The sequence below is a fragment of the Austrofundulus limnaeus genome, unplaced genomic scaffold (assembly GCF_001266775.1).
Source record: "Austrofundulus limnaeus strain Quisiro unplaced genomic scaffold, Austrofundulus_limnaeus-1.0 Scaffold6, whole genome shotgun sequence".
In the NCBI taxonomy this organism is placed as follows: Eukaryota; Metazoa; Chordata; class Actinopteri; order Cyprinodontiformes; family Rivulidae; genus Austrofundulus; species Austrofundulus limnaeus.
Genome location: NW_013952408.1, coordinates 3,401,900 through 3,425,911, shown reverse-complemented (window position 1 = coordinate 3,425,911; position 24,012 = coordinate 3,401,900). Strand labels below are relative to the sequence as shown.

Sequence of the window (24,012 nt, the reverse complement as noted above, 5' to 3'; positions counted from 1 at the left end):
ACAGTAAGACACTTGGGCAATTAGATGTTTGCTAGGACCTGTTAACCCTTAAAGCCCAAATAAAAAAATAAATTGCTTTTATTCAGCTCTTTAAAGTAGTCCACTAACTTGTTGTACAACACCTCAGAATAAGAAAATAAGAATTTCTACATCCTGATCAGTTTAAATTCAACATTCGAAAAAGCCATCAGCATGCTTGATTTTTTTTTAAAATCTTGATTGCAAACAATCCTGTCTGCAATTCTAATTTAGCTAAAAAGAACTAATTTTAATCAACAAAGCAGTTATACACTGTAGGGGCACAAGCTGCTTTTAAAGAAAGCCTAGCGYGCACACAGTTGACTCAAAACAAGAATAAATAAACTTTATCATTRTGCTTTTATTTAGCAACAATAGAAACTCTTAAATATTCAAAAAGAGCGACAAGAGAGAAAAAAAACAAAAGTTAAGCTTACATGTAGCAGCTAATAAATGAGAAGAGTTCAGTGCGAGACTGACTGAGGTAAGGCTTGCATAGTTTTTATGCACATGTATTTATGATAGATTAATGCATTGAGCAATAAAAATAACCAGTTTTTATCTCTGGCAAGACCTTCACCTTTTTCACACACAAATCAAAAGAAGTGCTACAGTTTCAGGCAGACCATTAGTCTTTATACATATAAATTCATTATATAGTTAAGGTGTTTTATCAATTCCTTTGAACTAATATGTACTACATTTGCTGGGATATAGCTAGACACATTTACAATCAAGACAGCAATCTCTGAAAATAGCAACAGGGCAGAAAATTTTTAAACACATTCAGTTAAAGACTAGGATATCTGCACCACTCATCGTATCGACTGAAAACAAAGGCTAATCTACTCTAATTATCCGTTTTATAACTCTGCGCTGCATTATAATATGCATGAGTGTCAATCTGACAGCTGCGGGTAGAAAACATGAGCTCCGTCCTCGCCGTTTGAAGTGCCACCGCCGCCGCCTCGCTGCACTCACACTGAAGTGTCCATGACCAAGTAGAAATAATGACCTAACTACAGCTAAACAGAGGGTTGCTGGTTAAACACTCCATCTAACATGAAACATTGCCTAAATACATTCTAGTTGTTCATCTACATGCTAATACTTTGCTTTTTCAGTGGTTTGGAACCACAATAAATGAGTTTTTGTGCTTTGTTGTTGACACAGATCTAAATGTTCCCTCCCATATTGAACCCGACACTGCGTGCTGTTTTACATGGAGTCCGTTATTTTGTTTTGTTGCGAAAGTTTGGAGTGCAACCACCAGTGCAGTGGAATATATTTAAAGGTGTTAAAAATGGGAATTCATGTGTAGATCTGTGCAAGTTTTTTTTTTATTTTTTTTATTTTTACATTTAGTAAATATCAGGCAGCTGAGTGTAATTCCTGTCCCAATAGCCTTTCAGGTAGAGCCAGTCCTGAGCTTTGTTGTGTGGGTTGGGTCCTTGTTGAAACCACCTACAAAATAATAATAAAAAAATAAATAAATAAAACACTAATGATTTAATATAAGCACTGTGAAGCAACTCATAAAATATTCACAGACAAACTCCCACACAGAAAAAACGATAAAATGTGCAGCAGGAAAATGTAGCTGCCCCCCACCCCCCCTTTTTTAAAAACAAAATATTCAGAAAGGACAGTCGTAGTTGTGCATTTTGTCCTGAGGAGGGTGGTGTGGTGCAGCACTTCACATCACAGCAAACAGCCAGAGATTAAAGCAAAGCTTCGAACCAAACCTTGGGCCAAGTGCAGAACTCCTTCACAATTATTGCAAATGAAAAACACGTGGTTGATAACAACAAGGAGACGGTGAGTTAAAACAGATCTGCTATCAGAAAATGAGCAACCAAATATTGTGAAAGGGCATCTTCAARTACTGTAACTAACCTTATTTTCCAATCCTCTGTTGATTTGGAGCGATATTTACAGGCTGTCCGCTGTTTCTCTTCAAGTCTCTTCTTTTCACTGCTTGCCAGATCTACGACACACAAACATAGTCAGCTCTGCACCGRCAGAGATAAAGCATTCAAGCCAAGGACAAACACTATACCTATATCTCCATTCTCCATGGCCCGGATGTCAGGTCTGAAGCGGCTGTCGGTGGGAGGGAGGACTCCCTCCATGCTCTTGCTCAGCTCATTCAGCTGCATGGTGAAGGTAGAGAATGCATAGAACTGCAACGGAGGCAAAATCCATTTAGCTCCAAACATTCGACCCTGCCCGCTCTCATGACCTCGCGCCGTCACCAACCTTCGATGAGTTTTCTGGTCGAGGCGTTATTTTCCAGATGAGCTCGCTTCCTGGGATGACTTGGACCGTCTCTGCRTCAGGTGGAGGCTTCTCTTCAGACTCCTCCTCAACGCTCTTTTGAGGCTACAAAAAACAGACATTCAATTTTGTTAACAAAACACAAAACAGCTATTACAGATAGTTAAGGTAGAAAAACTATTTCTAGACTAAATAAAATTATTTAGTGCATGGYTGAACAAAACTGTAACAAAAAGAGAGATATGCTGCAAAAAAATGCCATCTAAAGGTAAGTAGATTATAGTTTGAATCTTTGCAAGTTAAGTGAAATAATCTGCCAGYGCAGTAAGACTTCTTAAACTAAGCAATAAGAAATTGTTTATTTCATCMGTCTTAAAATGAGATCAAAAAACACTTTTTGGATCGATTATGAGACTTGGTTTGATGGCTAATTTTGCAGTGTAAAAGTAACAAYACACGTACTGAATCAACAGGGTATTCATTACTGTTAAATGTGGGCTTAATTTGATCTTTGAACCTTGCATCAAGAGAGCACATAGCAACAAAACACAATGTTGTCATGGTGCAAAGGAAAGGTCTCCTATGTGCTCACTCTGCTCTTCATTAGCAACAGAAAGAAAAAGAAAGCAGACTGGATGCTCAGACGTTCTCTGAATTGGCAACAAACAACTCTAATTCCTCTTAAACATGAATCACTTAATATTTCCAATGCAAAAACAAAGGATTAAAAAGGTATTGTTGATTGACACAGAGCGGTTAATTTGGTCTTATTGCTGATTCTGCAACATGTCTGGAACAACTTTTCTACTGACTCTGGTTGAATGTTTGTATATTTAAACTTTCTGAACTAAACAGAGACAAATCAGTGAAACTTCCTCACCTCTTTGTTGGTCTTTTTGTCCTCAGAATTCTTTTTACTCATCTTTTTGTAGGATTCAAAAGCAACAGGATCAACTGTGTACAAACATTCCGTCCACTTGCCATATATTGCACAGAGCTTCTTTTTGCTGTGACATGTATAAAAAATAAAGAAAAAAACATCAACCACTGCTTTAGATGATATCTTCATTAAAATAACAGAAACTCTAAGTTAACATTATAATCTGTCATGTTATTTTTTAAAAGCCTTGAAGTGATAAGTGAAAAATCACTTGTTACTTTTTGTCTTGGATGTATCCCTCCACTTTATGGAGCTCTTTTCCAAAAAGGCCACAGGGCTTGAACATCATGCTGCATCTCTCTCCTGTTCTGAAACACAGTGACAGCTTGATTACCAACCCTCTTACACTTTCCTCCCTCTGCAAGTTTTCAAACAATCATTATCCTGCTCACACTTCTCTCTTCTAATGGCAACTGTCCCAGTTTCTGCTTCCAAGATCAATAAACAAGATCTACAAGAAAATTAATAAAATCCTGCAGTTTCTGTTTGTAGGTGAACCAGGAAATCTATGGAGGGCCGAAACTGACATAACAAGAAATAAAAGCAGAAATAKAGAAATGGACAAATAAATTAATAAATACACTTGAAATGCACTAATTAAATTAAAAGACTGTTTATAGATTTATCTCTTGGGAGAATACTTATTTTTACATATCACAACATCAACAATTTTCTTAAGCAATATTTTATAGAAATCTGATAAGAAATAAGGGCACTACAAATACTTCTGTGACMGATTGATGCGTTTCCCTCACTGGAACAGTTTTGTTAACATAGCTCACAGCATAGTAATGGTGCCTATGGATGCMCATCACTAGCTATAGTGGCTAATAAGCAATGTCCAGTAATACAGATCAGTGGGATCAGGAACCATGTGCAGAATGACTGTGCATGCTTGTGCTGCCTCAGKTTAGTTTAAAGTTTAGTTAAAAACAAAAGGTAAGAAGGAAAAMCACTTACCTGTGCTTTTTAAACTAAACTTTAAGCCAAAATAAGGTAGCACAAGCATGCACAGTTGATCTGCACATGGTTCGTGATTCTTCCTGTCTGTTGACCAATAGTAGAGGAGCTGACCCAAGGAGGACCGCCCACCTTATTTACATAATAAGGCAGAAATGCATAAGGTAAAGTAAAAAAAGGAGACAGAAAAATGCAAAAGCAACACATGGAAATAAAAAGACTTGTGGGAAAAAATTATAAAAAATAATTAAGTGCATTTATGTAGTTATTGGTCCATTTATATATTTCTGCTTTTATTTCTAATTATGTCAGTTTCTGTCCTCCATAGAAACCACATTTGCACACAGAAAAAAAAGAAGATTGAGAAGTATCCCCTTTACTTTTGATTGATCACTTCCACGTTTCCATACTGCTCAATCCAAAGCTGACCAACAATGATGTTGTGGACACAACATGTGGGATTTGTCCAGGTGTATGCTTCATTATATCTGCAAAGGTTAAGAATCAGCCAGTAAAACATGAAGGGTACAGAAATAAAGTTCACTTAAAAAGGAATATACTGACTTGGGCAGTTCCAGTGTGATGGTTCCTTTGGGTTCAGCTTCAATGCTCTTTCCCCAGAATTTGAGTTTGGGATATATGGAGCCATGAAAGACAAAATCCTCTTCCAGTCCCTCGGCGTGAAAGGCACTGATTGGAGGGTGGTGGCTCACTTGCTCTGACACCCACCTGAAGCCTAAATCCTCTCTGGTGGAAACAGAACTGGTCAGCACGGCAGAACGTCCAGTAAAGAAGAGACATGTATACATACACATGTACATTTCTATTGTAAAACGTACACTGTCGTAAAACTATACCGATTTTTTTTCCCTAAAAAGTTACTCTGTAACTAGTTATTGTCCACCTCTAATGAAACGCTGCATCAGTCGTACCTGATCAGCTCATATGTCTCCCCCAGCAGTGGGTTAAAGGGCTTCCCCGTCCTCTCCCACTGCGATGCTACAGCTGACACAGCAAATGCTGCAACACACTTTATCATAACCACATCCCAGTTAACTGATTTATTTAAAAAAAGCTGCAAATTAAAGTGAAMAAACTGAATGTTTTTGACTTGATTCAGACAAACAACATATGGCGCGTACCTTCATCCTCTCCACTGAGTCTGCTGCAGCGTTTGCCTGGTGGATGAGGTAGGTGTGCTCCATGTATTCTGTAAGTCGCTGCAGGAAGCTCAGAGGCTCATTAAACACCACCGGCATGGCAATCTTTGATAACTCCTGCGTGGGAGAAGAATTTGAGGAAAGATCAAAATGCTAAAAACTTGGCAAAGAATTACACTTTCCTGTATTTTGAGTCAGAAGAACTTGAGAGAAACACATTTTTTATTTGTCGCAACTCTAACATCTGAAGCCTGTGATGTGATATTATGCCTGACAAGCTCACACAGGATGCAAGTAAGGATGTAAAAAATAAAAGCAAAAACAAAAACCCTTCTGAGGTGGGAAAAAACTGACTCGTTAGTGTTGCACAGATGATGTACGATTCAGTTTTTTTTAAAGTGCAAGTGTAGAAGAAAGAGAGTCAAAGCTGTAGAGTCAGAGAAGCTTGTTTTTCTGAGACACCTGGAGAACAACGCTCCATGACAGAACAGGTACACCCAGCTGACACTGTAACAGATGCATAGGTTCTGTTCCACTCCTGTAAAATGGTCAAAGGCTGAAAAAAATACAGCTTGGCTCAACATGCCATTTGAAATCAGTGTGGTGAAAAAAAAACTTTCAGAAAGGAAAAAAACGGATTATTGAGTAACTTTTTTCACCTAGTAAAAAAAATCTAAATATAAAAAAATACAAAAGGGTGCTGCAGCCTGATGTTGCCAAATTTGCGAATTTGGCTGCAATTTTATAGCTTAGTCCAGAAAAATAAAAAATAATATTTCTGAAAAATGTCATATTGTGAAACTGACGGCAAGACAAAAAGGTCAAATAACTAAATTTCATTTGTGTGTGTGTGTGTGTGTGTGGGGGGGGGGGCAAAATATATTAAAAATTATGACCTGTATGTACTTAAAATGAAATCTAACAGCTGATAGAAGATAAAGTAGGTAGAATTGGTTAATGGTGTAAATAATACATACAGCTTTGTTTTTCCATGTCTAAATTGTACATTTATAGGAATCATTCAATTAATTTTGTATGTATGTATTAAATAGGTGGCACTGCTGCTTCAGTATTTTAATAATAGCTGATCATTTGAAAGGCAAATAATAATAATAATAATAATAAAATTGTTGAAAGATGCTTCACAACAGATGTAAAAAAACAGTTCAAGAGGCTTATGTTCTAAGGAGAATGCATCTGTGCTAATAAAATAAACAGTCCCCAAGTTATTTAAACAAGTCACTGAGAAAAGAAATGTACATTTTATTTACTTAAACTCCTTAGTATCTAATCTTGAACATTTCTAGAGCTTAAAAATGCTTAATATTTCAACATCTTCTTTTAAGCAGTTTTAAATGTATGGAACAGTATCAGACAGTAAGTCAAAAAAGGTACAAAAACAGGCAAACCGATTAAAGCTAGTGTGTTCTCACCATGCCTATGCATTTCTTCAAGATGCTCCAGATGCTCACATCATTCCTGGAGAACATGGGAGTCGGTAGAGAAGTTCTGTTGGAAAAATGCATAAAAATAAACTACAGACCTAAACTACAGACCTGAATGTGAAGACATCACTGTGAAGATAATTTATACATAGCAAAGGCTGTTTTTGTGTCTGATTTTGAGTTTAGAGTTGGGACTTGTGAGTAGGTTATATTATGTAAACAATGTGGTCTCGTCTTCTCTCAGCCCAGACTGAGTAAACTGAACAATAAATTAACTCTTTAGTCAACAGCGCTGTGTGAGCGTAGACTATTTAAAACTGTCAGAGCAAACAAGTGTTGGACATTCAGGCATGTCGAGTAAAACAAGTTATCCGACACCAGTGAGCAAATGTGCTTTCAGGTGAACAGTTCAAGATTCAAGCAACACACGAACAGATGCAGAACTGCTTTCCAAAATGGACTTTATGCTTTTTTGAGAGGAGCTTTTATGAATAAAAATATTTGGATGATCAAACATTACAGTTGCCATTAAAAATCTTAGTCKTTGGTTCTCGTAACGGTCTTGCTGACATCTGTAGTATGTAGTGTTTTACACGTAGGGGAGCTCGAGGCAGATGGTGCTCTTGTTCGAAGCGGAGTATTGGAGCAGCTACACACATAAAAGCCTTTACTTCAGCTAAATAAACAGAGATGCATGGAGGAGGGCGGGGGTTAGCTCCATCTGTACGATGAGCAGAGCAGTGAGGCATGCTGGATATACTTCTGGCCTAGTTTTTGTTCCAATTCCCCTCTGCTCCAAGATGTATTTAAGCAAAGGATTTATTTCATTTAACTAATACCAGGACTTTGTATTTTCTACATAATTACTACATAGTATTGTACTTGCTCAGACAATTTGTGAGCCCGGAATTTTTTTTCTGAAAGYTTTAGAACCCCTCATTTCTGAGATCTCACAGTCTATGGTATAATAAATCTGCAAACTATTATGTTTTTAGATAATTTAGAAATTGTTTTTAAGATTAAATCCCTTATAGGTTATATATTTCATCTAAATGTTAGCATGGTAGTATGTATATGTCTAAAAGAGGCTTCCGGTTAATTTTTTTTTATTCCATCTTAAGTGTAGACATCTTCAAAGACGGACACATTTTTATAAGTTGTCTAAAACGTTTTCATGTGACGGGTCATTTAGTTTTAATAAAGAAAAATGAAGGAARAAAAAGTCTGTAAACAGCAATAAGTGTCAGAAAGTCTAGGAGCTCATATGCAACCAAACATGACAAATCTTTGCATGACAAGAGTAAATTAAATGAACTGTCACATCATATCCTTGATACACACACACACACACACACACACACACACACACACACACACACACACACACACACACACACACACACACAGCCATCTCTGTCCTCAGACTTCTCTCAACCAGTAAAAGCTGTTATTTATGAATCACTTGTTGAATCAACAGAGTGGACCAGACAAACCCCGGCTCCTGAGAGAGAGTAAAAACATTTATTAAAAAAGAAAAGAAAAAAGTACTGAATTAATCGTCTCTCTGCAAACTTGGGAGTTCAGCAGAAACAAAACAGGACTATTCTCTGTGGATCGAGTGTCTTAGGGAAGAACACCCGGCTACAAAAACAGACCTGGGTGAAAAGGTGGCATCTCATTACTCCCACTCCGCCTACTGGATTACATTCGTCGACTGAAATCAGAAGCTTTTTATAAGACGCAAACAAAGCATCCTATTTACTCCAAAAAAAAAAAAAACCTGCAAAGTAAACTGAGTCCAGCTGTGAAAACCATTCTGAACAAAGATGTGAATTTAGCGGCAGCATCCAGGTTGTCTGCAAAACTCCTGAGCACCAGCCCATTTCTTTGCATGGAATTTAAAACCAGTAAACAAGCCTGACATCAGGAGCGGAGCGTGCCCTACCTGTGCTTCTTCACGCCGTTGTGCTGCGCTGCTTGGTTGCCGTGGTTACCGTCCCCTGACATTCCGGCAGCCCCCCCGTGTGCGCTCGGATGGCGGAGGCTGTTTCGCGAGGGGGAATCTCTGTCCTCGTCCTCTTCGTAGGAGAAGCTGGCCACAGACAGGAAGCYGCTCACAGAGAGCTCCGACTCAGACTCTGTAGGGTGATGACGTTGGGGGGGGGGGGGGGGGGGGGGGGGGGGGGGGGGGGGGTGCAGGTGTCAGCTCAAGCGAAACATTTGCTAATTCAGGTTTGAGAAGATGATGACTCAGAAGCATCTAAACGGCACGATATGCGACTCAGAAATTAAAGCGTTCGTGTCCGAGTTCTCCTCCAAACTCCCCACCTCCCAGGTGCTGGCCAAACCCCACCTGAGGGTTGTGTTCCAATAAGAGAACACAAACAACATCGTTTGTTCAGTGCAACTCCGCCCTAACGGAGCACTGCCAGCGGCTTTAAAAAGGTGCTGTCACAGAAACAAACGTAGTAGACACACACAAGACGGATTGCATTTACTGTTGTTTTGGATATGAAAAAAAAAACATRTCAACAGATCAGTAGGGAACAGCTGCACAGACAGAGGTGGATGTAAATACGCAACTACATCATAAAATAGGTAGGGCTGTGCGATAAATCGATTTAATCCATTAATTCGAATTTGCCATTTATAAAGATTTAATTTTGTGAAAATCGAGATTTTTTTTTTCCTCACCAGTGCRTCCTTTGGGGCTTCTGTAGTTCAGAGGTCACCCCACCTGTCCCTCAAGATGCTTGGTACATGACATGACAATATGACAGCTAGCAGAGAGGATCTACTTCCCAAAAAAAGGCACTGTTTCTTCAGTTTTCTAGAACTGCTTAGGTTTTGCAACCTCAGACTTGGAGCAACGAACATCTCATTGCAAAATCTGTTTGAAGGCTCTTGCTACAAAAAGCAGGAGTACAAGAAATTTGTTTCGACACCTGAAACAGAGGCACTCCGTTAAATGGGAAGCAAAATCGATTAAAATCGAAAATCTAATTTGGAATGAAAAAAATCTGAGATTTTTTTTGGGCCATATCGCCCGGCCCTAAAAAATAGGCTTTATTTAATCAGTCATTTCTATTAATAAACACTAGTGATCAGCTTTTGCACATTTCATGTTTTCTTTAATTACCCCTGAAATACGTTCACAAAATCACAAACTTAACTGAAAATATACAGGGTGAGTCAAAAGTCACAGGACACCTTTTATTTCATTAAGACAAGGGGAAATAAAATATCTGAGTACTCCAATAAGTAATGGGTGGTCTAGAACATGTCACCACCTCAAAAGGCACCATGATGGATCAAATTAAAAGGGTTGTGCTGTGGCTCTTGACTCACCCTGTGTATAATCGTAAAACTAAACATCTGTGTATTAAAACACATCACATGAAACAACATATGTAGTTCGTGTCTGCAGTAGATGAAAAAAGCAGAACCAAAACAAAAGTTTATAACTATTTTTAAAAGCTTTTAAGCTCTCTTTGACCAGTGGCTACATGAATCCATCAATTTAATTATTAATCCATTCACCCATCAAACCCATGTGAAGTTGAATTGAGGAGGCAGGGCAGCAGGTAGCAGAGTCAAATCTAGACATAGTTCTCCCCAGCAACATCCTCCAAGTTCACATTGGGGGATTCCAACATATTACCAGGTCAGATAGGACAGTATTTCTGTTGTGTTTTGGGTCTGCCCAGAGGGCTCCTCTCTTAAAAAGCACACCTGAAACACCTCAAAGTGAAGGCGTTCAGGAGGAATGATAAACAGATGCCCAAACCACMTCGACTGAGTCCTTTCTATGAGGAGGAGCAGGGATTCTACACCAAAAATCTCCTGGGAGAAAGAGCTCCTCATCCTGTCCAAGTCCTGCTACCCTACAAATTATGTTCTTTTCATTTATCTGAGCTTGCTCATTTGGAGATGAAACGTATCTCTTGTAACATTTAGATCAGAAAAATCCGGAGTTTAGCCTTTTCACTAACATCCTTTTCTACTCTCAGAGACTGAAACAACCAGACAAAATTAAATTTAATGAATTGTTTGCCATGTAATAACATTGCTCATCTAGGGGTTACTGACCTGACACAGCATCGTAGAAGTCATCTTCAGTGAGGGTAGAGAGGGTAGGTGATCTCCTGAGATTACTTAAGGACTGTCTGAGTTCTTGACGCTCAGTTGCCAAAGTTTCTAGAGCTTCTGTCAGAGCCTTGTTCTTTTCCTCCTCCTGCTCTACCTTTAGGCTCCACACCTGTAAGCACAGGACAAAAAACAGTTAAAACACAGACATGACAAGGATCTGTTCATTGATGCTAAACCAACGTTTTACCGTATGTTTGTTTGAACAGTAAAACCATTATTACTTTCAAATTCGTAACTGGAGTTTGAGCCACGGCGCAGTAATGATCTGCTTATTCAGCTGCCACAGTGCGCGTGTCCTGGTGGTGCTGGTGGCAGGTCATTGTTTTAAACACTGCAAACTGATCTAGTTTCTATCTTGGTGGAACCATACACCCCAGTTTCAGAAACCTCTGTGGTCCAGGATTAGGTGTCCATTTTCAGAGCAACCTGAGCGAGGCCACTGTAGGACACGACAGATCAACATTTCCTGTCGTCTGCAGCCGATGTGCAACACGTACTAAATAAACCAAAAAGTCTAAATTAATTACGTTTTTAATCTTATGCTGTTACTAAAAATAAACATATTTACATCTTAATAAAATTACTTAAACTAATATTTTTTGTGGCAAAAAGTTCTCTGAAAACAAACAAAGAGCTGTGATCACAAAAACTGGAGCACATTCTCGGCAGCTGAAAGGTCTTTCTGAGTAACCTTGAAGGATGAGTTAACGTAACAGGAGCTTGTAAATCATGGTGTAAATCAGAGACTGCAAACCGAGGCCTGAGTGTTCGATTGAAATTGAAAAGCTCAGTCTCCTCTCTCATACAACCGCAATAGGTTTCATTAATTTTATGCCACCCGTCACTGGGTCTGCCAGTACGTTCAAGACTGAAAAGATTCATAGGCCAAGATAAGCTTGTATTCATTTGTACTCTGGGCTTAATTTAATTTAAAGTAAATCTTTGTTTCTTAAAAAAATTACTTTATTACTTTCACATTACTTAAAATTGAGGTTTTTACTGTAGTACACAGTATACAGAGGTCCAAGGGAGTCCATGCTTCAACACAACAGGGCTGATTTTAGCAGCAAAACGAAGGCATGCTAAATATTACAATGGTGGTCATTATCATTTGACTAACCAGAATCCTGCTTAGAATTTGGGAACTGAATACCAGTATGATAAAATAAGTCTTTTAAAACTTCCAAACATCTATAAATCACTGTGGAACATCTGTGGCCCAGAATCCTAACAAGCACCGAGCTTTCAGGCAGTTCCATTAGACTGCTGTAATTCCAAATATAGATTTGGCCACAAGCTGCAGGGAAAGACTAATTAAACTGTACCAGGCAGATTTTGGTAGAAAGGCAAAAGATTAACATTCCACACATATTTTTTAGTTTGAGAAACCAAATGAATAAAAATAATAAATGACAGAATGAATTATTACCTGTATATGTGGCTCATCTATTTTCCTTTCACCTAAAGTCATTATGAACTTATTAGAAATATTCCACCCAACAGCTGTTTCTTACTTTATCTGGCTGATCTACCAAGTTATACATTGCTGTACTACTGCAGTGACCTGATTAAGAATGTCATCTTTGTAGATGTGATCGGTCACATGTGACAAATGGGTCAGAGATAAATATTTATTTGCTGATTAATCTTTATTAAAAGATCTACCACTTACAGACTGCTAATCTGTTTGTTAATAGTAAATAAACCTGCAAGAAGTAGGAGAACTGGAGATTTTGAACTCAAGCTGAATTTATAATTTTCTAAAAATAATTTATAATTGTTTTATGAAAGTGTTTTTGCTGCCAGTTTTGTCCGGAGCACTCTTGTAAACGAGATTTTTAATTGAAATGAGTTTCTCTACTGGTAAAATAAAGCATTAATAAATCATATCAACGGTAGTCTTTAGAAATTGCTGCATATGCTTAAGTAATTCATATTAATCTATTATTGATATGGGGTTAGGGGTTTTGCATTGTTATAAAAATAAATGTACGGTAGAGGGATTAGTTTTCCCTTTAATATATTTTTAAAATGTGCACAAAATTAATCAACACGTTTTAACTGCTGTGTAGTGGCAAAACTGCAGGACAAGTTTAATACATTTCTTACTTTTTCTTTAAACCATGCAAATTATTTTTTTCTTTGAAACAGAGATGCAACTTCAGAGTGGACATCCGGATTCTAACCCCTCCAATGTTTGTCTTTAAAAAAACAAACAAAATATTTATGGTTTGCCTTCTGTAAGACTGGTGCTGCAGTCAATGCTCTGAAAAGATGAACTGACTAGATTTATTGAACAAAATTTGTAGGGCTTAGGTTTGTATTAAAACACTTTTAGTGGAAGAARAATGGAGGAAAAAAACATCTTGAGTATCCAGTTAGACAATTTTAACAAATGATAATGGTTGATGATGATGTATCCATCAATGAAAACCATTGAAAATAAATATGTTTCAATGATTTTTCTAAGTAAATATGTGGGATGTGATAAAATCATCTCCCTGTGTAGGAGCCCATGTTTTCACTCCTAGTCCCAGGCACTTGGCACACGAGCCCATCTACTGTTGTGCAACAATCCCAGCCAGCTCTTTTATTCTCTCTACATCCTCTCGCCTGGGCACAAACTGTGCTATTTTAAGACTTGAGACTCTATGCTGTAGCCCGAGAGGGACGCTTCTTCTTGGCCAACACCCCAAAGGGTAGATGTTTTAATTTGCTCTCTGCTGAATAAGGAGGAAATCTCAAAGGGAAAAACATTAATTAAAAAAAAGAAAGAAAAGGGGCTGTGTTATAAATGTAATTGTTTATGTCTGGAAGCCAAGAAAGTACTRTGCCCATGACTAAAAGATCAGGTTTTTATGCACGTCTGTGGTCTTACAAAGAGGAAATGTGAAGACAAGAACTCAGAAACACTCCCTTAAAACAAATCTCATTCAATTGACCGATTGATTTTTTTTATTTTATTCCCCCCACTTGTACCAGGAGCTTTAAAAGGGTGTCAGCTTTCCCCCCTGCATATTACATATTCATTTTCAATATAAACCCCTGTTTAAAAGTATACAGCCATTCTAATACCTTCACAGAAACAAACCCTGGCAGATCTGCTTATCTGCAAGCGATCTCAGGCTCTAAGCCTCCATTTGTTTTCCCGACAGGTGTGGAAGCATAATGCTTGACGAACACAGAAAACGCTGGGTCAATAAATCTGCGAGAGTTGTCTGTCTGAGCTGGTCTGCGCCTCGGTTTTTAATTAGACCGATGCACAAAAGTAAACTAGTAGCACATACAGTATTTCTCCACTTGAAGCRCCATTTATTTACCAACTAGTTGTCCTTGCGTGTATAAAGTGGCACTCTGTAACAGCTGCTGAAATAGGTCACATATACGGTGCTGAGGGGCAAAACTGTAATTGCTGTAAAAGCCTTTGAACTTTGTATTGTGTTTCACTATTATACCATCATCCTGCATGCTAGAGTCTAAGTACTACAGCACTGTTGCATGCTGTGGGCACCAAAAACAAATGTGTAAGTGTCACTAGCGGTTGCATTTATGGCATGGCAATGAAAAAGTGGGATTAGACTTAATGCTGCTTAGTACCAGCAATCTCAGCAGTGTAGGAAATATAATCCAGTTAATGTGTGGATCAGAGCAGTGGATGCTGCATGCTTGTTAAGGCATTTCTTTCTTACACTATGAAGCTTTTTTTTTTTAATCATCTTGTCAAACCTTCTCTGCTAATAAAACGGCTATCTTCAGTCCTTTAATTGCGCTTTCCATAAGAATATCCATTTCAATAATGATCATTGGAAAACTTTCCCGCATGCCAGGATAAACTCRCAAAACAGTGTTGAATTTAAAGAATAAAATGAAGACAGAACAGTCATTCCGTTCTAATCGTTAACTAAAAATCTGTCATTTGAAAGCAAATTGATAAATAATACGTCTAAGACTTCTGTGCAATATTAATCTCCGTCTGTCTAAACTCTTTCTTGGACTGAATTCATTACTTAATAAGCTGATCTCATTAGAAAGATGAAATGGGCAGTGGCGCATGCAGCCGCACTTCAAACACACCCAATCTATCACACTGAAATCAGATAATTAAAACCAAAGGAATGGCCTTTACATAGTGATGAAAAGCCATCGGCGGTGCACATGCTTCAAAAACAGACAAAAACAAAGCTGCAGTAAACAATAAGCTACAAACGTCAGAATAAATCGACGCTCAACTTCAAACGCCTCACGCTAAGTCAGCTGGGATGAGCCCACAGCAAACAGTTTTGCAGCTGACGATAGAGAGAAAAGCCGAGGATAGAAAGCACGAGAAAATCTATTAAATCTTTTACCTGCTCCGACGCTGGATGAAAGCTCTGCCTCGGTCCCTTTCCCCTACGTGAGACTGCTTCGGCTTGTGGAAGTGAGCGTGTGKTTTCAAAAAGAGGGGGTGAAAACGTGCGAATACGTGAGCGCTTGAGTTCTCTCACTCAATGCACACAAAACCTATTCCAACAAAGCGGGAGCGTGAGGATCCAATTCCGAGGGTTTTACAGTGTGTGTGTGTGTTTGTGTGTGTTTGTGCGTTGTCTGCGTCTACACTGATTTGTAAGCTGAATGCAGACCTAAGCGTTAAAGCAGATCTCTATGTCCTTCCTACAGACATGCCAGTGATTATCACACCATTCCAGTACACCCTCCCCCCCACCACCATCCCAAGGGCGGAACACAGCCACTGAAGCAGGTGGACAGTGACACGTAAGCATGCATGTCATTACAAATCGGATTGGTACAAGGCAGTAAAGGGGAATGGACTTGKATTTTGTAATCATTCAGTAGAATACAATCAGCCAATAGGAAAACAACGTGGGTGTGAGTGGGAGAATCAATGAAATGAAATTATGTAGAGACTCGGGTTGGGCAATATCATGTGCAATTAATCATCAGAAACACTTCAATCGATTATTTTTTGGCACTTGACAATTAATACGATTGATGCCACCAGGCAGACTGACTGGAGGTTTCCCCGGTCAGTCCGTTCAATGCTCCTCTCTGYTTCAAATAAGAAAAAACATTTTTTTTTAAAGTTCTGTAATTTATTAATCATAACTCAGGTTTCACTTTGTCTGTCGACACAGTTTAAAAATTGATGTTTAGCTTGAAGTCAGCATTTTGACACAACTTGGAACAAATTTTTAAGGAGAGCAAATTTTTCCCACTAGTGTGATTTAAATTAGTCATGTGACTAGATGAAGAGGCATCTAGGGACTCCAGATTAATCATCATATTAATTGTTATCGGCTAAATACCACAATTAATTGTGATGAATTTTTTTTTACCAACATTGACCAACCCTAGCAGAGACAGTAAATTTTGCAATAAAAAAATTCCTTAGTTTTAGATTTGTTAAAAGAACAGTTGAGAGATTTACCCTTACCTCCTCTTGTTTTGACAGTAGTTCAAGGCAAAACTGTAGCGCCTCACAGGTTTTACTTGAAAGCTCACTCGTCTCTTTTGCTTTCAATAGAAGATCAGCAACRAGTGCTTTAAAATAAAAAAATACACAAATAGATGCATGTTAACCTAAAATGTTAAGTTTTCTCAAATAGGGATGCAATTCTCTCTCCAGTTTTAAAGCGACTTCTCAAAGAAAATTGGTTTTCTCTCCAAAGTGCATCAATATGTCATCTTGTTGTGAACTGACACCATATACTGAAAAAAATAATAATTCAAGCAAGAATTTATTTGAGACAATTTTCATTATTACCCAATATGATTAATTGGACCATTTAATTTATGTCCATAATTTATCCAAAAYGTAAAATTAAAAACATATTTTCATTATGATATTCAGTTTTAAGTGTGACAAAAATGCAGAAGTAATTTACTTCAATGATTAGATTAAATCTAAATAAATTAAGTTATTCTATTTGGTTGCTTTACAAGGTCAATAAATAAACAAAATAAACAAAAATAAAAAAATCTGGATACCAAATGAACTACAAGAATTTGATTGCTACCTACCAAAATGCTCCTCATTTTTCACCATGGATTCAAATATAGAGACTTGACTCTCCAACTTCTGCTGGTAGGCTTTGACTGCCTGAAAGAGCAGGGCACAAGAGAGACACTCGAGCTACGGAAACATCTGCAGTCTAATAAAAAGACAAACTTCTAGAAGTTGCAGGAACGCCAATAGATAAAACATAATTCCCTGTATTAAAAACAATAGTTTTTACTAATTATTTCTTTAATTAGAAACTATGGAGACAAACTGATGCCATAATCACAACATAGAAACAGAGAAAAAAGCTGTTGGGGAATGAAAGGAGGCATTGTTTACTCCTAAATGACTTGTGTGCATCTGACCTAAAGAAAAAAAAAATCAGCAACTCTCCCAAAACGTATAATTAATATTTGTATTAAACTCTWACACTACTAAAGGCAAAGGATGAGTGCTGCTTGAGTGACTAGCTTAAAAAATATCTCACCTGAAAAGCTTGAGCCAGGTTTCTCATTTCAACATCATCRGCATCATAAATATTAGGGTCTTGGGTGCAGTGACGAGTGCTGTAGCACGCATGCTCCTCCAACGCATCCAGCCATCTCTAAGCAAGCAAATATCAGAATAATTAACTGTGTGCAGACACAGGTAGTAAAGCATCAGCAGCAGGGATGGTTTTTATCTCACTTTTCTTGTTGCCAACGAGTTCATTTTTGATGGGACCTTAAAATGATACACAGWGTCATCGAAGCAGTGGAGCATGAAGAAGCAATGATCCCATGGTTTAACCTGGAATGACAAACAGGAGAGAAACACGTTTGCTGTTCCAAATATCAAMCATCATTATAATCCAGGTTGAGTCCAAACACAACTGAAATGTGTTGCTGCAGAATCAAAATACACACCAACAACTTACCATACAATAGGCTTGAGTAAGAGACTTCGATCCCTGCTTTCTAACACCAGCTCGGCCGTCAGCTCTAAAATATATAAATTACAAAAATAAGAATTAAAAAGCAGAAAACGGACTGTTTGACAGGACTAATTTTATTGCCTGTGTTTATTTAAAGTCTTGTAAGTGAACAGTGCTAATAAATGTCAGCTCACTCTTTGGGGTACCAAGAGATGGTTCCATTCTCTACGACCACCCAGTGAGATCGCCAGCCAAGAAAGCGTGAGCTCTGTCAAAGAGACAAGAACAAAATCATCATTAAAGAAATGTAAATACAACTCAGAAAAATGATTTATAATAAAGAAATAAATTTATAAAATCCCATGGATATACGAAGACAAATACTACACTCTACTATGCAATTTTCCACAGGAAAGTCTTGCCTCTTGATGCTGCTGTAGATGTTACGTAGATACAAACTGTCAGCTGCCTCAACAACCAGGACAATAAACAACATTACAAAGCAAATACTGTTCAGGAAATGTAACCAGGAGAAGAGAAATGCACCAAAACAAACACCAATCAAATGAAGCATGTACTAAAACAAGTGAAACCCATGCAGGACTATTCCCACAGGAAGTAAAGCATTGATTCATCAATTGATTGGGCAGGTTAAGTAAGCTAATGTTGGTAAAATACAGTATATGATTCAGTGTAGCACAAGATCCACAATAAAAAAAAACAGATTTTTTTAAACAATTGTTTATAACTTGATCAAAACAATGTTGGCATATGTATTTTTATGTTGCAACCATTTCTAAGTTTTACAAACCAATGACATGTAAGCCTTAAATAATCAATTTATTGAACTGTGAGAAGTCTTGCCCCCTAACAGATGGGTGTGTTACCATCAAATGTGTACGGATTATAAACTGAACAAAGAGAGCAGATGAGAAATCACTCCAACATCTGTGTACCTTCCAAAGAGGGCCCTCGACCTTCTGCACTCCACCCATCACATTCTAGAGAGACAGAGGAGAAAAAGAAAAAAGACTCAGCCTAGTTCACATTAAATTGAACACGCATGACAATTTTTTAAATTTCCTCAGCAGCGCAGACTGTGGCTTGTTTTCATTTGTGCCGTGACTATGCAAAAATCTTTCCTSAAGCTGTGCTTATTGGACGTCCAGCCCCGAGCGAGGACTGCTGACTTTTAAGAGTTTTCTTGCACAGTCACCAGAGCATAGAAAAAAAAGTGCTGAGAATTAGCACTCTTTGCATTTCAGACAATAAGCTGAAGACATATGGAGACATGAGGGCTCAAAATCAAATATAATTGTACAAAAATAAGAAACGCACTGATTGACTTAGTTGATTATATAATCAAAAAATAATCAAAGAAATTAGGCTATCATTGTCAGGAACTATGAAATAAACTAATTAATTAATTAATTAATTAAAATCATCACATCTAAAGTCACCAGCTCTGGCAAGATGGTGCTACTAATTTACACCTACAAAGAAGTGAATACATATGAAAATAATTATGAAAATAAAAAAGGTAAAAATGTGCAACTTATATTTTCTACAAACAATCCTGGTAAATCTAAGAAAATTGGATTTTACACATTATTGGGTCTCACCTTATCTTGAAAGGCTGCTACAACTCGTTTTAGGTCATCAGTATGAACCAGGTCAAGTGCTGTCTGATCTGAGTGATCAATAATAATAATGAAAATCTTCTCCTGGATAACTATAAAGAACATGATTAATGACAAACCTCTGTTGTTCCTAATATCTGGGCTGGCTCCAGACTTGAGCAGCTTTATAATGCACTGCTTCTGCCCTCTGTAGGCCGCACAGTGTAAAGGCGTATTCCCCAAGRAATCACTGCAGTGGATATCTGGAGCCTCTTTTCCACTTAGCTGAAGAACAGAGGTYGGGTGAACCATGGCAAACAGATTCTGACATTTATTTCCTATTTTCACTTGAAACAGGAGTTCATTTATGCTTGGTGAATTCAGCTTACCATTAAAATTAACACACAAAACAGTTCAAAAAGTAGCAAACGTCAGAAAAATCTAATTTAAAATAGAACAACTGGTCTTGCTTTCGGTGTTTAAGACCCAATTCTGAGAATCGAACATGAGATCTAAAATCTCAAAGCCAACTGGCATTTGTGAAAGCCACTTCAGTATGACCTATTTCAGAAGGCAGACAGGCCCTCGAAAAGTGTAATATATTCTCCACAAAGTTCTCACAAAGGTCAGACGCTTACCAATTTAGACAGAGTGGAGAGATCCCCTTCTCTAGCAGCTTCCAGAAGCTTCTCCTCCCGTCGTCTCATCTCCCTCCTCTCTGCAGCTGCACAAACCAAACAGTGCTTGAGACCAAAGACAGCTGAGCTTCTGTAATGAGAAGCCAAAGAACAGGCTTGGGAAAACAAAGAAAAGAAAACTTGTGATTTTTATACCTTCCAGCATGGTAATGATTTCATCATCTTCTGTGACATCTTTGGGGATCTGCGCCGTCCCATTGATTATATTGGCACAGGCGGCGTACCGAAGCAGCAGCAGGACAATCTCCTTTAGGAGTCCAAAAGAACAAACAGAGTGACCATCACTTATCAGTTGATTTTCCTTGTGGTAGATGAGTAAATAGAATACAGGAGGTGGCTTTACTCTGATCGTACCTTTCTTCCAGCATAAGCTGCTTTGTGTAGAGGTGTGTCACCCAACTTATCCTGTAAATTCACATCCACCCCTGCCTGCAAATGAATGATTGGAGAGGGAAATGTTAATGTTTTTTTCAAAATTGTTTATTCATTTCATTTAAAACCAAAAATTTTTATATACATTAAAAACAAAAGATATACACAACATATATACACCAAAAAAATTATATATATATATATATATATATATATATAGTATACAATATAAACAGAGCTTTATCATTGAATAATTCCCTTACTTTATACAGTAATCCAACAGATTTAGCTATTTATGTTCTTAAGTAATTCACATTAACTCTCCATGTCAGCCCTTCATCAATGATAATGCCCAAAATCCTTATCTCACTGACTCTACTAATCTCAACACCATCAACTTTAAATGGAAAATCAATAGTTTTCTTTTTTTATTACTGAATATCATGTAATTGGTTTTATCCAAGTTTAGCAACAATTTGTTAAGTTTGAACCATGTTTGTATTTTTACTGATTCTGTTTGTATCCTTTCCAACATCCGTTCAATATCCCTACCCAAACAAAATAAATGTAGTGTCATCAGCAAACAGAACACATTTAAACAACCCTGACACATTTACTAAATCATTCACATACAAAATAAACAGCTTTGGTCCAAGTATAGAACCCTGAGGAACTCCACATGTGACATTACTGAGTTCAGATCTTATATCATTTATTTGCACAAACTGTTTCCTATTTTTCAAATAACTAGTTACCCACTGCAGTGCTGGTCCTCTAATACCATATTTATTTAGCTTTTCAAGAAGAATTGTGTGATCAATTGTGTCAAAAGCTTTCTTTAAAATCAACAAAAAACACTAACACAGTACTGTTTTTGGTCAACAGCAGTTATCTGTTCAATCAATTCCATAGAGCAATTGATGTCGAATTGTTAGCTCTAAAACCATACTGACTGTTACTTAAATATTTTGTTTATTAATAAATTTGTCTAATCTGTTAACAAATAATTTCTCTAAAATCTTTGAAAACTGAGGTAACCAGGATATTGGTCTGTAATTGTTGAACATACATTTCTCACCATTCTTGAAAAGAGGGATTATTTTAGCTACTTTCATGTTGTCTGGAATATTCCTGTTTTAAATGTTAAATTACATATATATGTAAACGGTTCAATCACATAATTCATTTTTTCCTTTACAAACATCATGTCCATGTTTGCAAGTACTCAATGCAAAAAACAGCTTGAGTAGATTTATCACCCACCATGTAAAAAGCCAAAAGGTAGAAACAATAATGTTTTTGCCTGTGTCTGTCTGTCACAAAGACATTTTATAGCTCAGTGAAAATTTTAATAAAACTTGCAGGTGATGGCGGCGACTACAACACATATTTTGAGCTTCAACAGCTTGCAAATAATGTGTTAAAGAGTATTTAAAGTCAACTTAGTGTATTAGTAAAATATCTCACATCTCAGACTTCAATAGCGTGCAGGAAATAATCACTGGATGTACATCAACTWCAACTGATTAAGATTTTTAACAAAYGGTACAAGTAATAGATGACCTTAAAGGGTCTRTGACATCAGATTTTTGTAATAAAAATTAATGYATTTTTGGAAAGATAACATTGATAACATGTTGCAAAACAAATTGCACGCCGCTGAAATGGACGGTTGTTGAGATATTTGCATGTGAAGAACAGGAAGTGATGTCAAAGGGGAATGGCTGCATGTAAACACAGCGTTGTAACRAAAGCTAAAAACACAAGACTGTGGAGAAGAATCTGATGTTTCTTCAGATTATTTTGAGTCGCTATCAAGAGAGACAAAGAAGAGTTAAATTTCAAGTAATTTTGTTTTAATAAACAAAGACCAGAGAGTTTATTTTATTAATGAGTTCCCCTTTGATTTCACTTCCTGTTTCACTTTGGCTGAGCCAAATTCAAAAGACAATATGCCAGTTATGTGACAAAATGGGTAAAATCATGTGTACTATGCCTATTTTCTTCAGTATAAAGATGCTTTCTTTGACTTTTTGTATTTGAAGGATACGCATGTCACAGGCACTTTAAAAAAGGCTGCATTTCTTCATTTCTACAGATAAGGCAAAGTTTGGTGTGGTAGTAGCTGACTGTCATCTGTATAACATAACACAAGCACTGCTCATATAATCTCTGCATAAAACTGTATATTATATATTAGATTTGTTTATTTGTTATGATTTTTCCCCCATGACCCACAGGTCAAATTAATTAAATTTTCTGCAAGYAATCATTAGATGTAAATCTACATCTGATCAACCTTTAGAGCAGATAAACTTAAAATGCCTGCCACAGCTAGCATGGTTTTAAGCAATTTTAAAAATACTGAGCTAAAAAAATGATGTATTTGCTCAGAGTCAATCAAAGCACGAACTGATCGCAGCGTTTTGCAAGACCACATCACCATTCTTTTAGAAGTTTGATCAAAACGCATACTCCTCTTCATTTCTCAACATAATGATCTAAAACTTTTAACATGAAAGGCAGTGGATGATGGGCATTCCTCTCACCAGGCCTTCAATACAAACTCATAGAGCTCTCACCTTTAATAACTCTTCCACCACATCCCTGTGACCAGAGCTGCAGGCCAGATGGAGAGCTGTCCATCCTGAGGTGCTTTTAGACCTGGCTGCAGTCAGAAAGAGGGAAATCATCACTCTCCCAGCTGTGAAAGCCCCCTCCACACCCRCCCCCTCCTCTCAGACTTACATCTGCAGTTGATGTTCAGCGAGCTCTTCTTGTCTGTTCTAGTCTGAAGCAGCTTCTTGATGAGAAGACAGTTTCCTTCTTGAGCGTGGAGGAGAAGCTGGTCGTCTTCTGAGTCTTCCTCCATGCCTGGACTTGATTGGCACTAATTAACCACTGTAAAACACAGAGATTATATAATACTCATAAAGGGTCCAACTTGCTCATTAAGTCAAAATAAGTCGTGTTTTTAGTCGATAGGAAGACGTTTTATTATGAATACTTACTATTTTGTTGTTAAAAGACAAATAAAGGCAAATTAAAGGAGCTAAACATTAGCTAAAACGAGAAGGCTAAACTCTCTCCAAGTTCCGACTCCTAAATTTATCCAGCTTTTGGCAGCGACTCACGTGCTCAACACTACAGCTGAGGGCTCGGCGGTCACGTGACCTCACACAGCTGCTAAACCTGTTTGGAGCAGGGGCGGAGCTACAACAGCTGGTGACGTAACCCCTTCCCACACAAACCTGCAAGCAAACAAACAGCTCATATAATAACAACAAATACAAATATATATTTATATTTATCTATGTTCATTTATAGAAATATTCTTGCGCTATATTTTTTTCTTTAGGTTAATAAAAAAATTTGGCGCTTAGCCTGGATCTTTAGTTTTAACTTTGGGTTTTTGACTCGTTTGACTGGTTCCCAGGTAGGAACAACTYTCAGATCACCATGA

At 37.5% G+C, this 24,012-nt stretch overlaps 1 protein-coding gene across 4 annotated transcripts; it reads right to left on the bottom strand.

Moving 5' to 3' along the window:
- Positions 1-359: 359 nt before the first annotated feature.
- LOC106534177 (oxysterol-binding protein-related protein 1) lies at positions 360-23,688 on the bottom strand. Of its 4 annotated transcripts, XM_014030742.1 has the most exons (28): positions 23,561-23,688; positions 23,298-23,450; positions 23,132-23,217; positions 20,532-20,606; positions 20,313-20,424; positions 20,118-20,203; positions 19,620-19,764; positions 19,483-19,550; positions 18,817-18,861; positions 18,055-18,128; positions 17,864-17,927; positions 17,635-17,736; positions 17,435-17,551; positions 16,968-17,046; positions 16,381-16,487; positions 10,890-11,058; positions 8,746-8,938; positions 6,789-6,864; positions 5,338-5,472; positions 5,128-5,225; positions 4,760-4,942; positions 4,576-4,683; positions 3,454-3,543; positions 3,176-3,302; positions 2,278-2,400; positions 2,078-2,201; positions 1,915-2,005; positions 360-1,482 (listed from the first exon to the last, which is right to left on the bottom strand). In XM_014030742.1, exons 2-28 carry the CDS (start codon positions 23,419-23,421, stop codon positions 1,380-1,382), a joined length of 2,904 nt encoding a protein of 967 aa, XP_013886196.1. In that variant the 5' UTR covers positions 23,422-23,450; positions 23,561-23,688; the 3' UTR covers positions 360-1,379. The 4 variants fall into 4 exon arrangements, with proteins under 4 accessions (XP_013886196.1, XP_013886204.1, XP_013886213.1 ...); XM_014030750.1 differs by lacking the exons at positions 20,532-20,606; positions 23,132-23,217; positions 23,298-23,450; positions 23,561-23,688 and having other exon boundaries at positions 20,118-20,247; positions 20,313-20,384; XM_014030759.1 differs by lacking the exons at positions 19,483-19,550; positions 20,118-20,203; positions 20,313-20,424; ... (2 more) ...; positions 23,298-23,450; positions 23,561-23,688 and having other exon boundaries at positions 19,620-19,667.
- Positions 23,689-24,012: the final 324 nt, after the last annotated feature.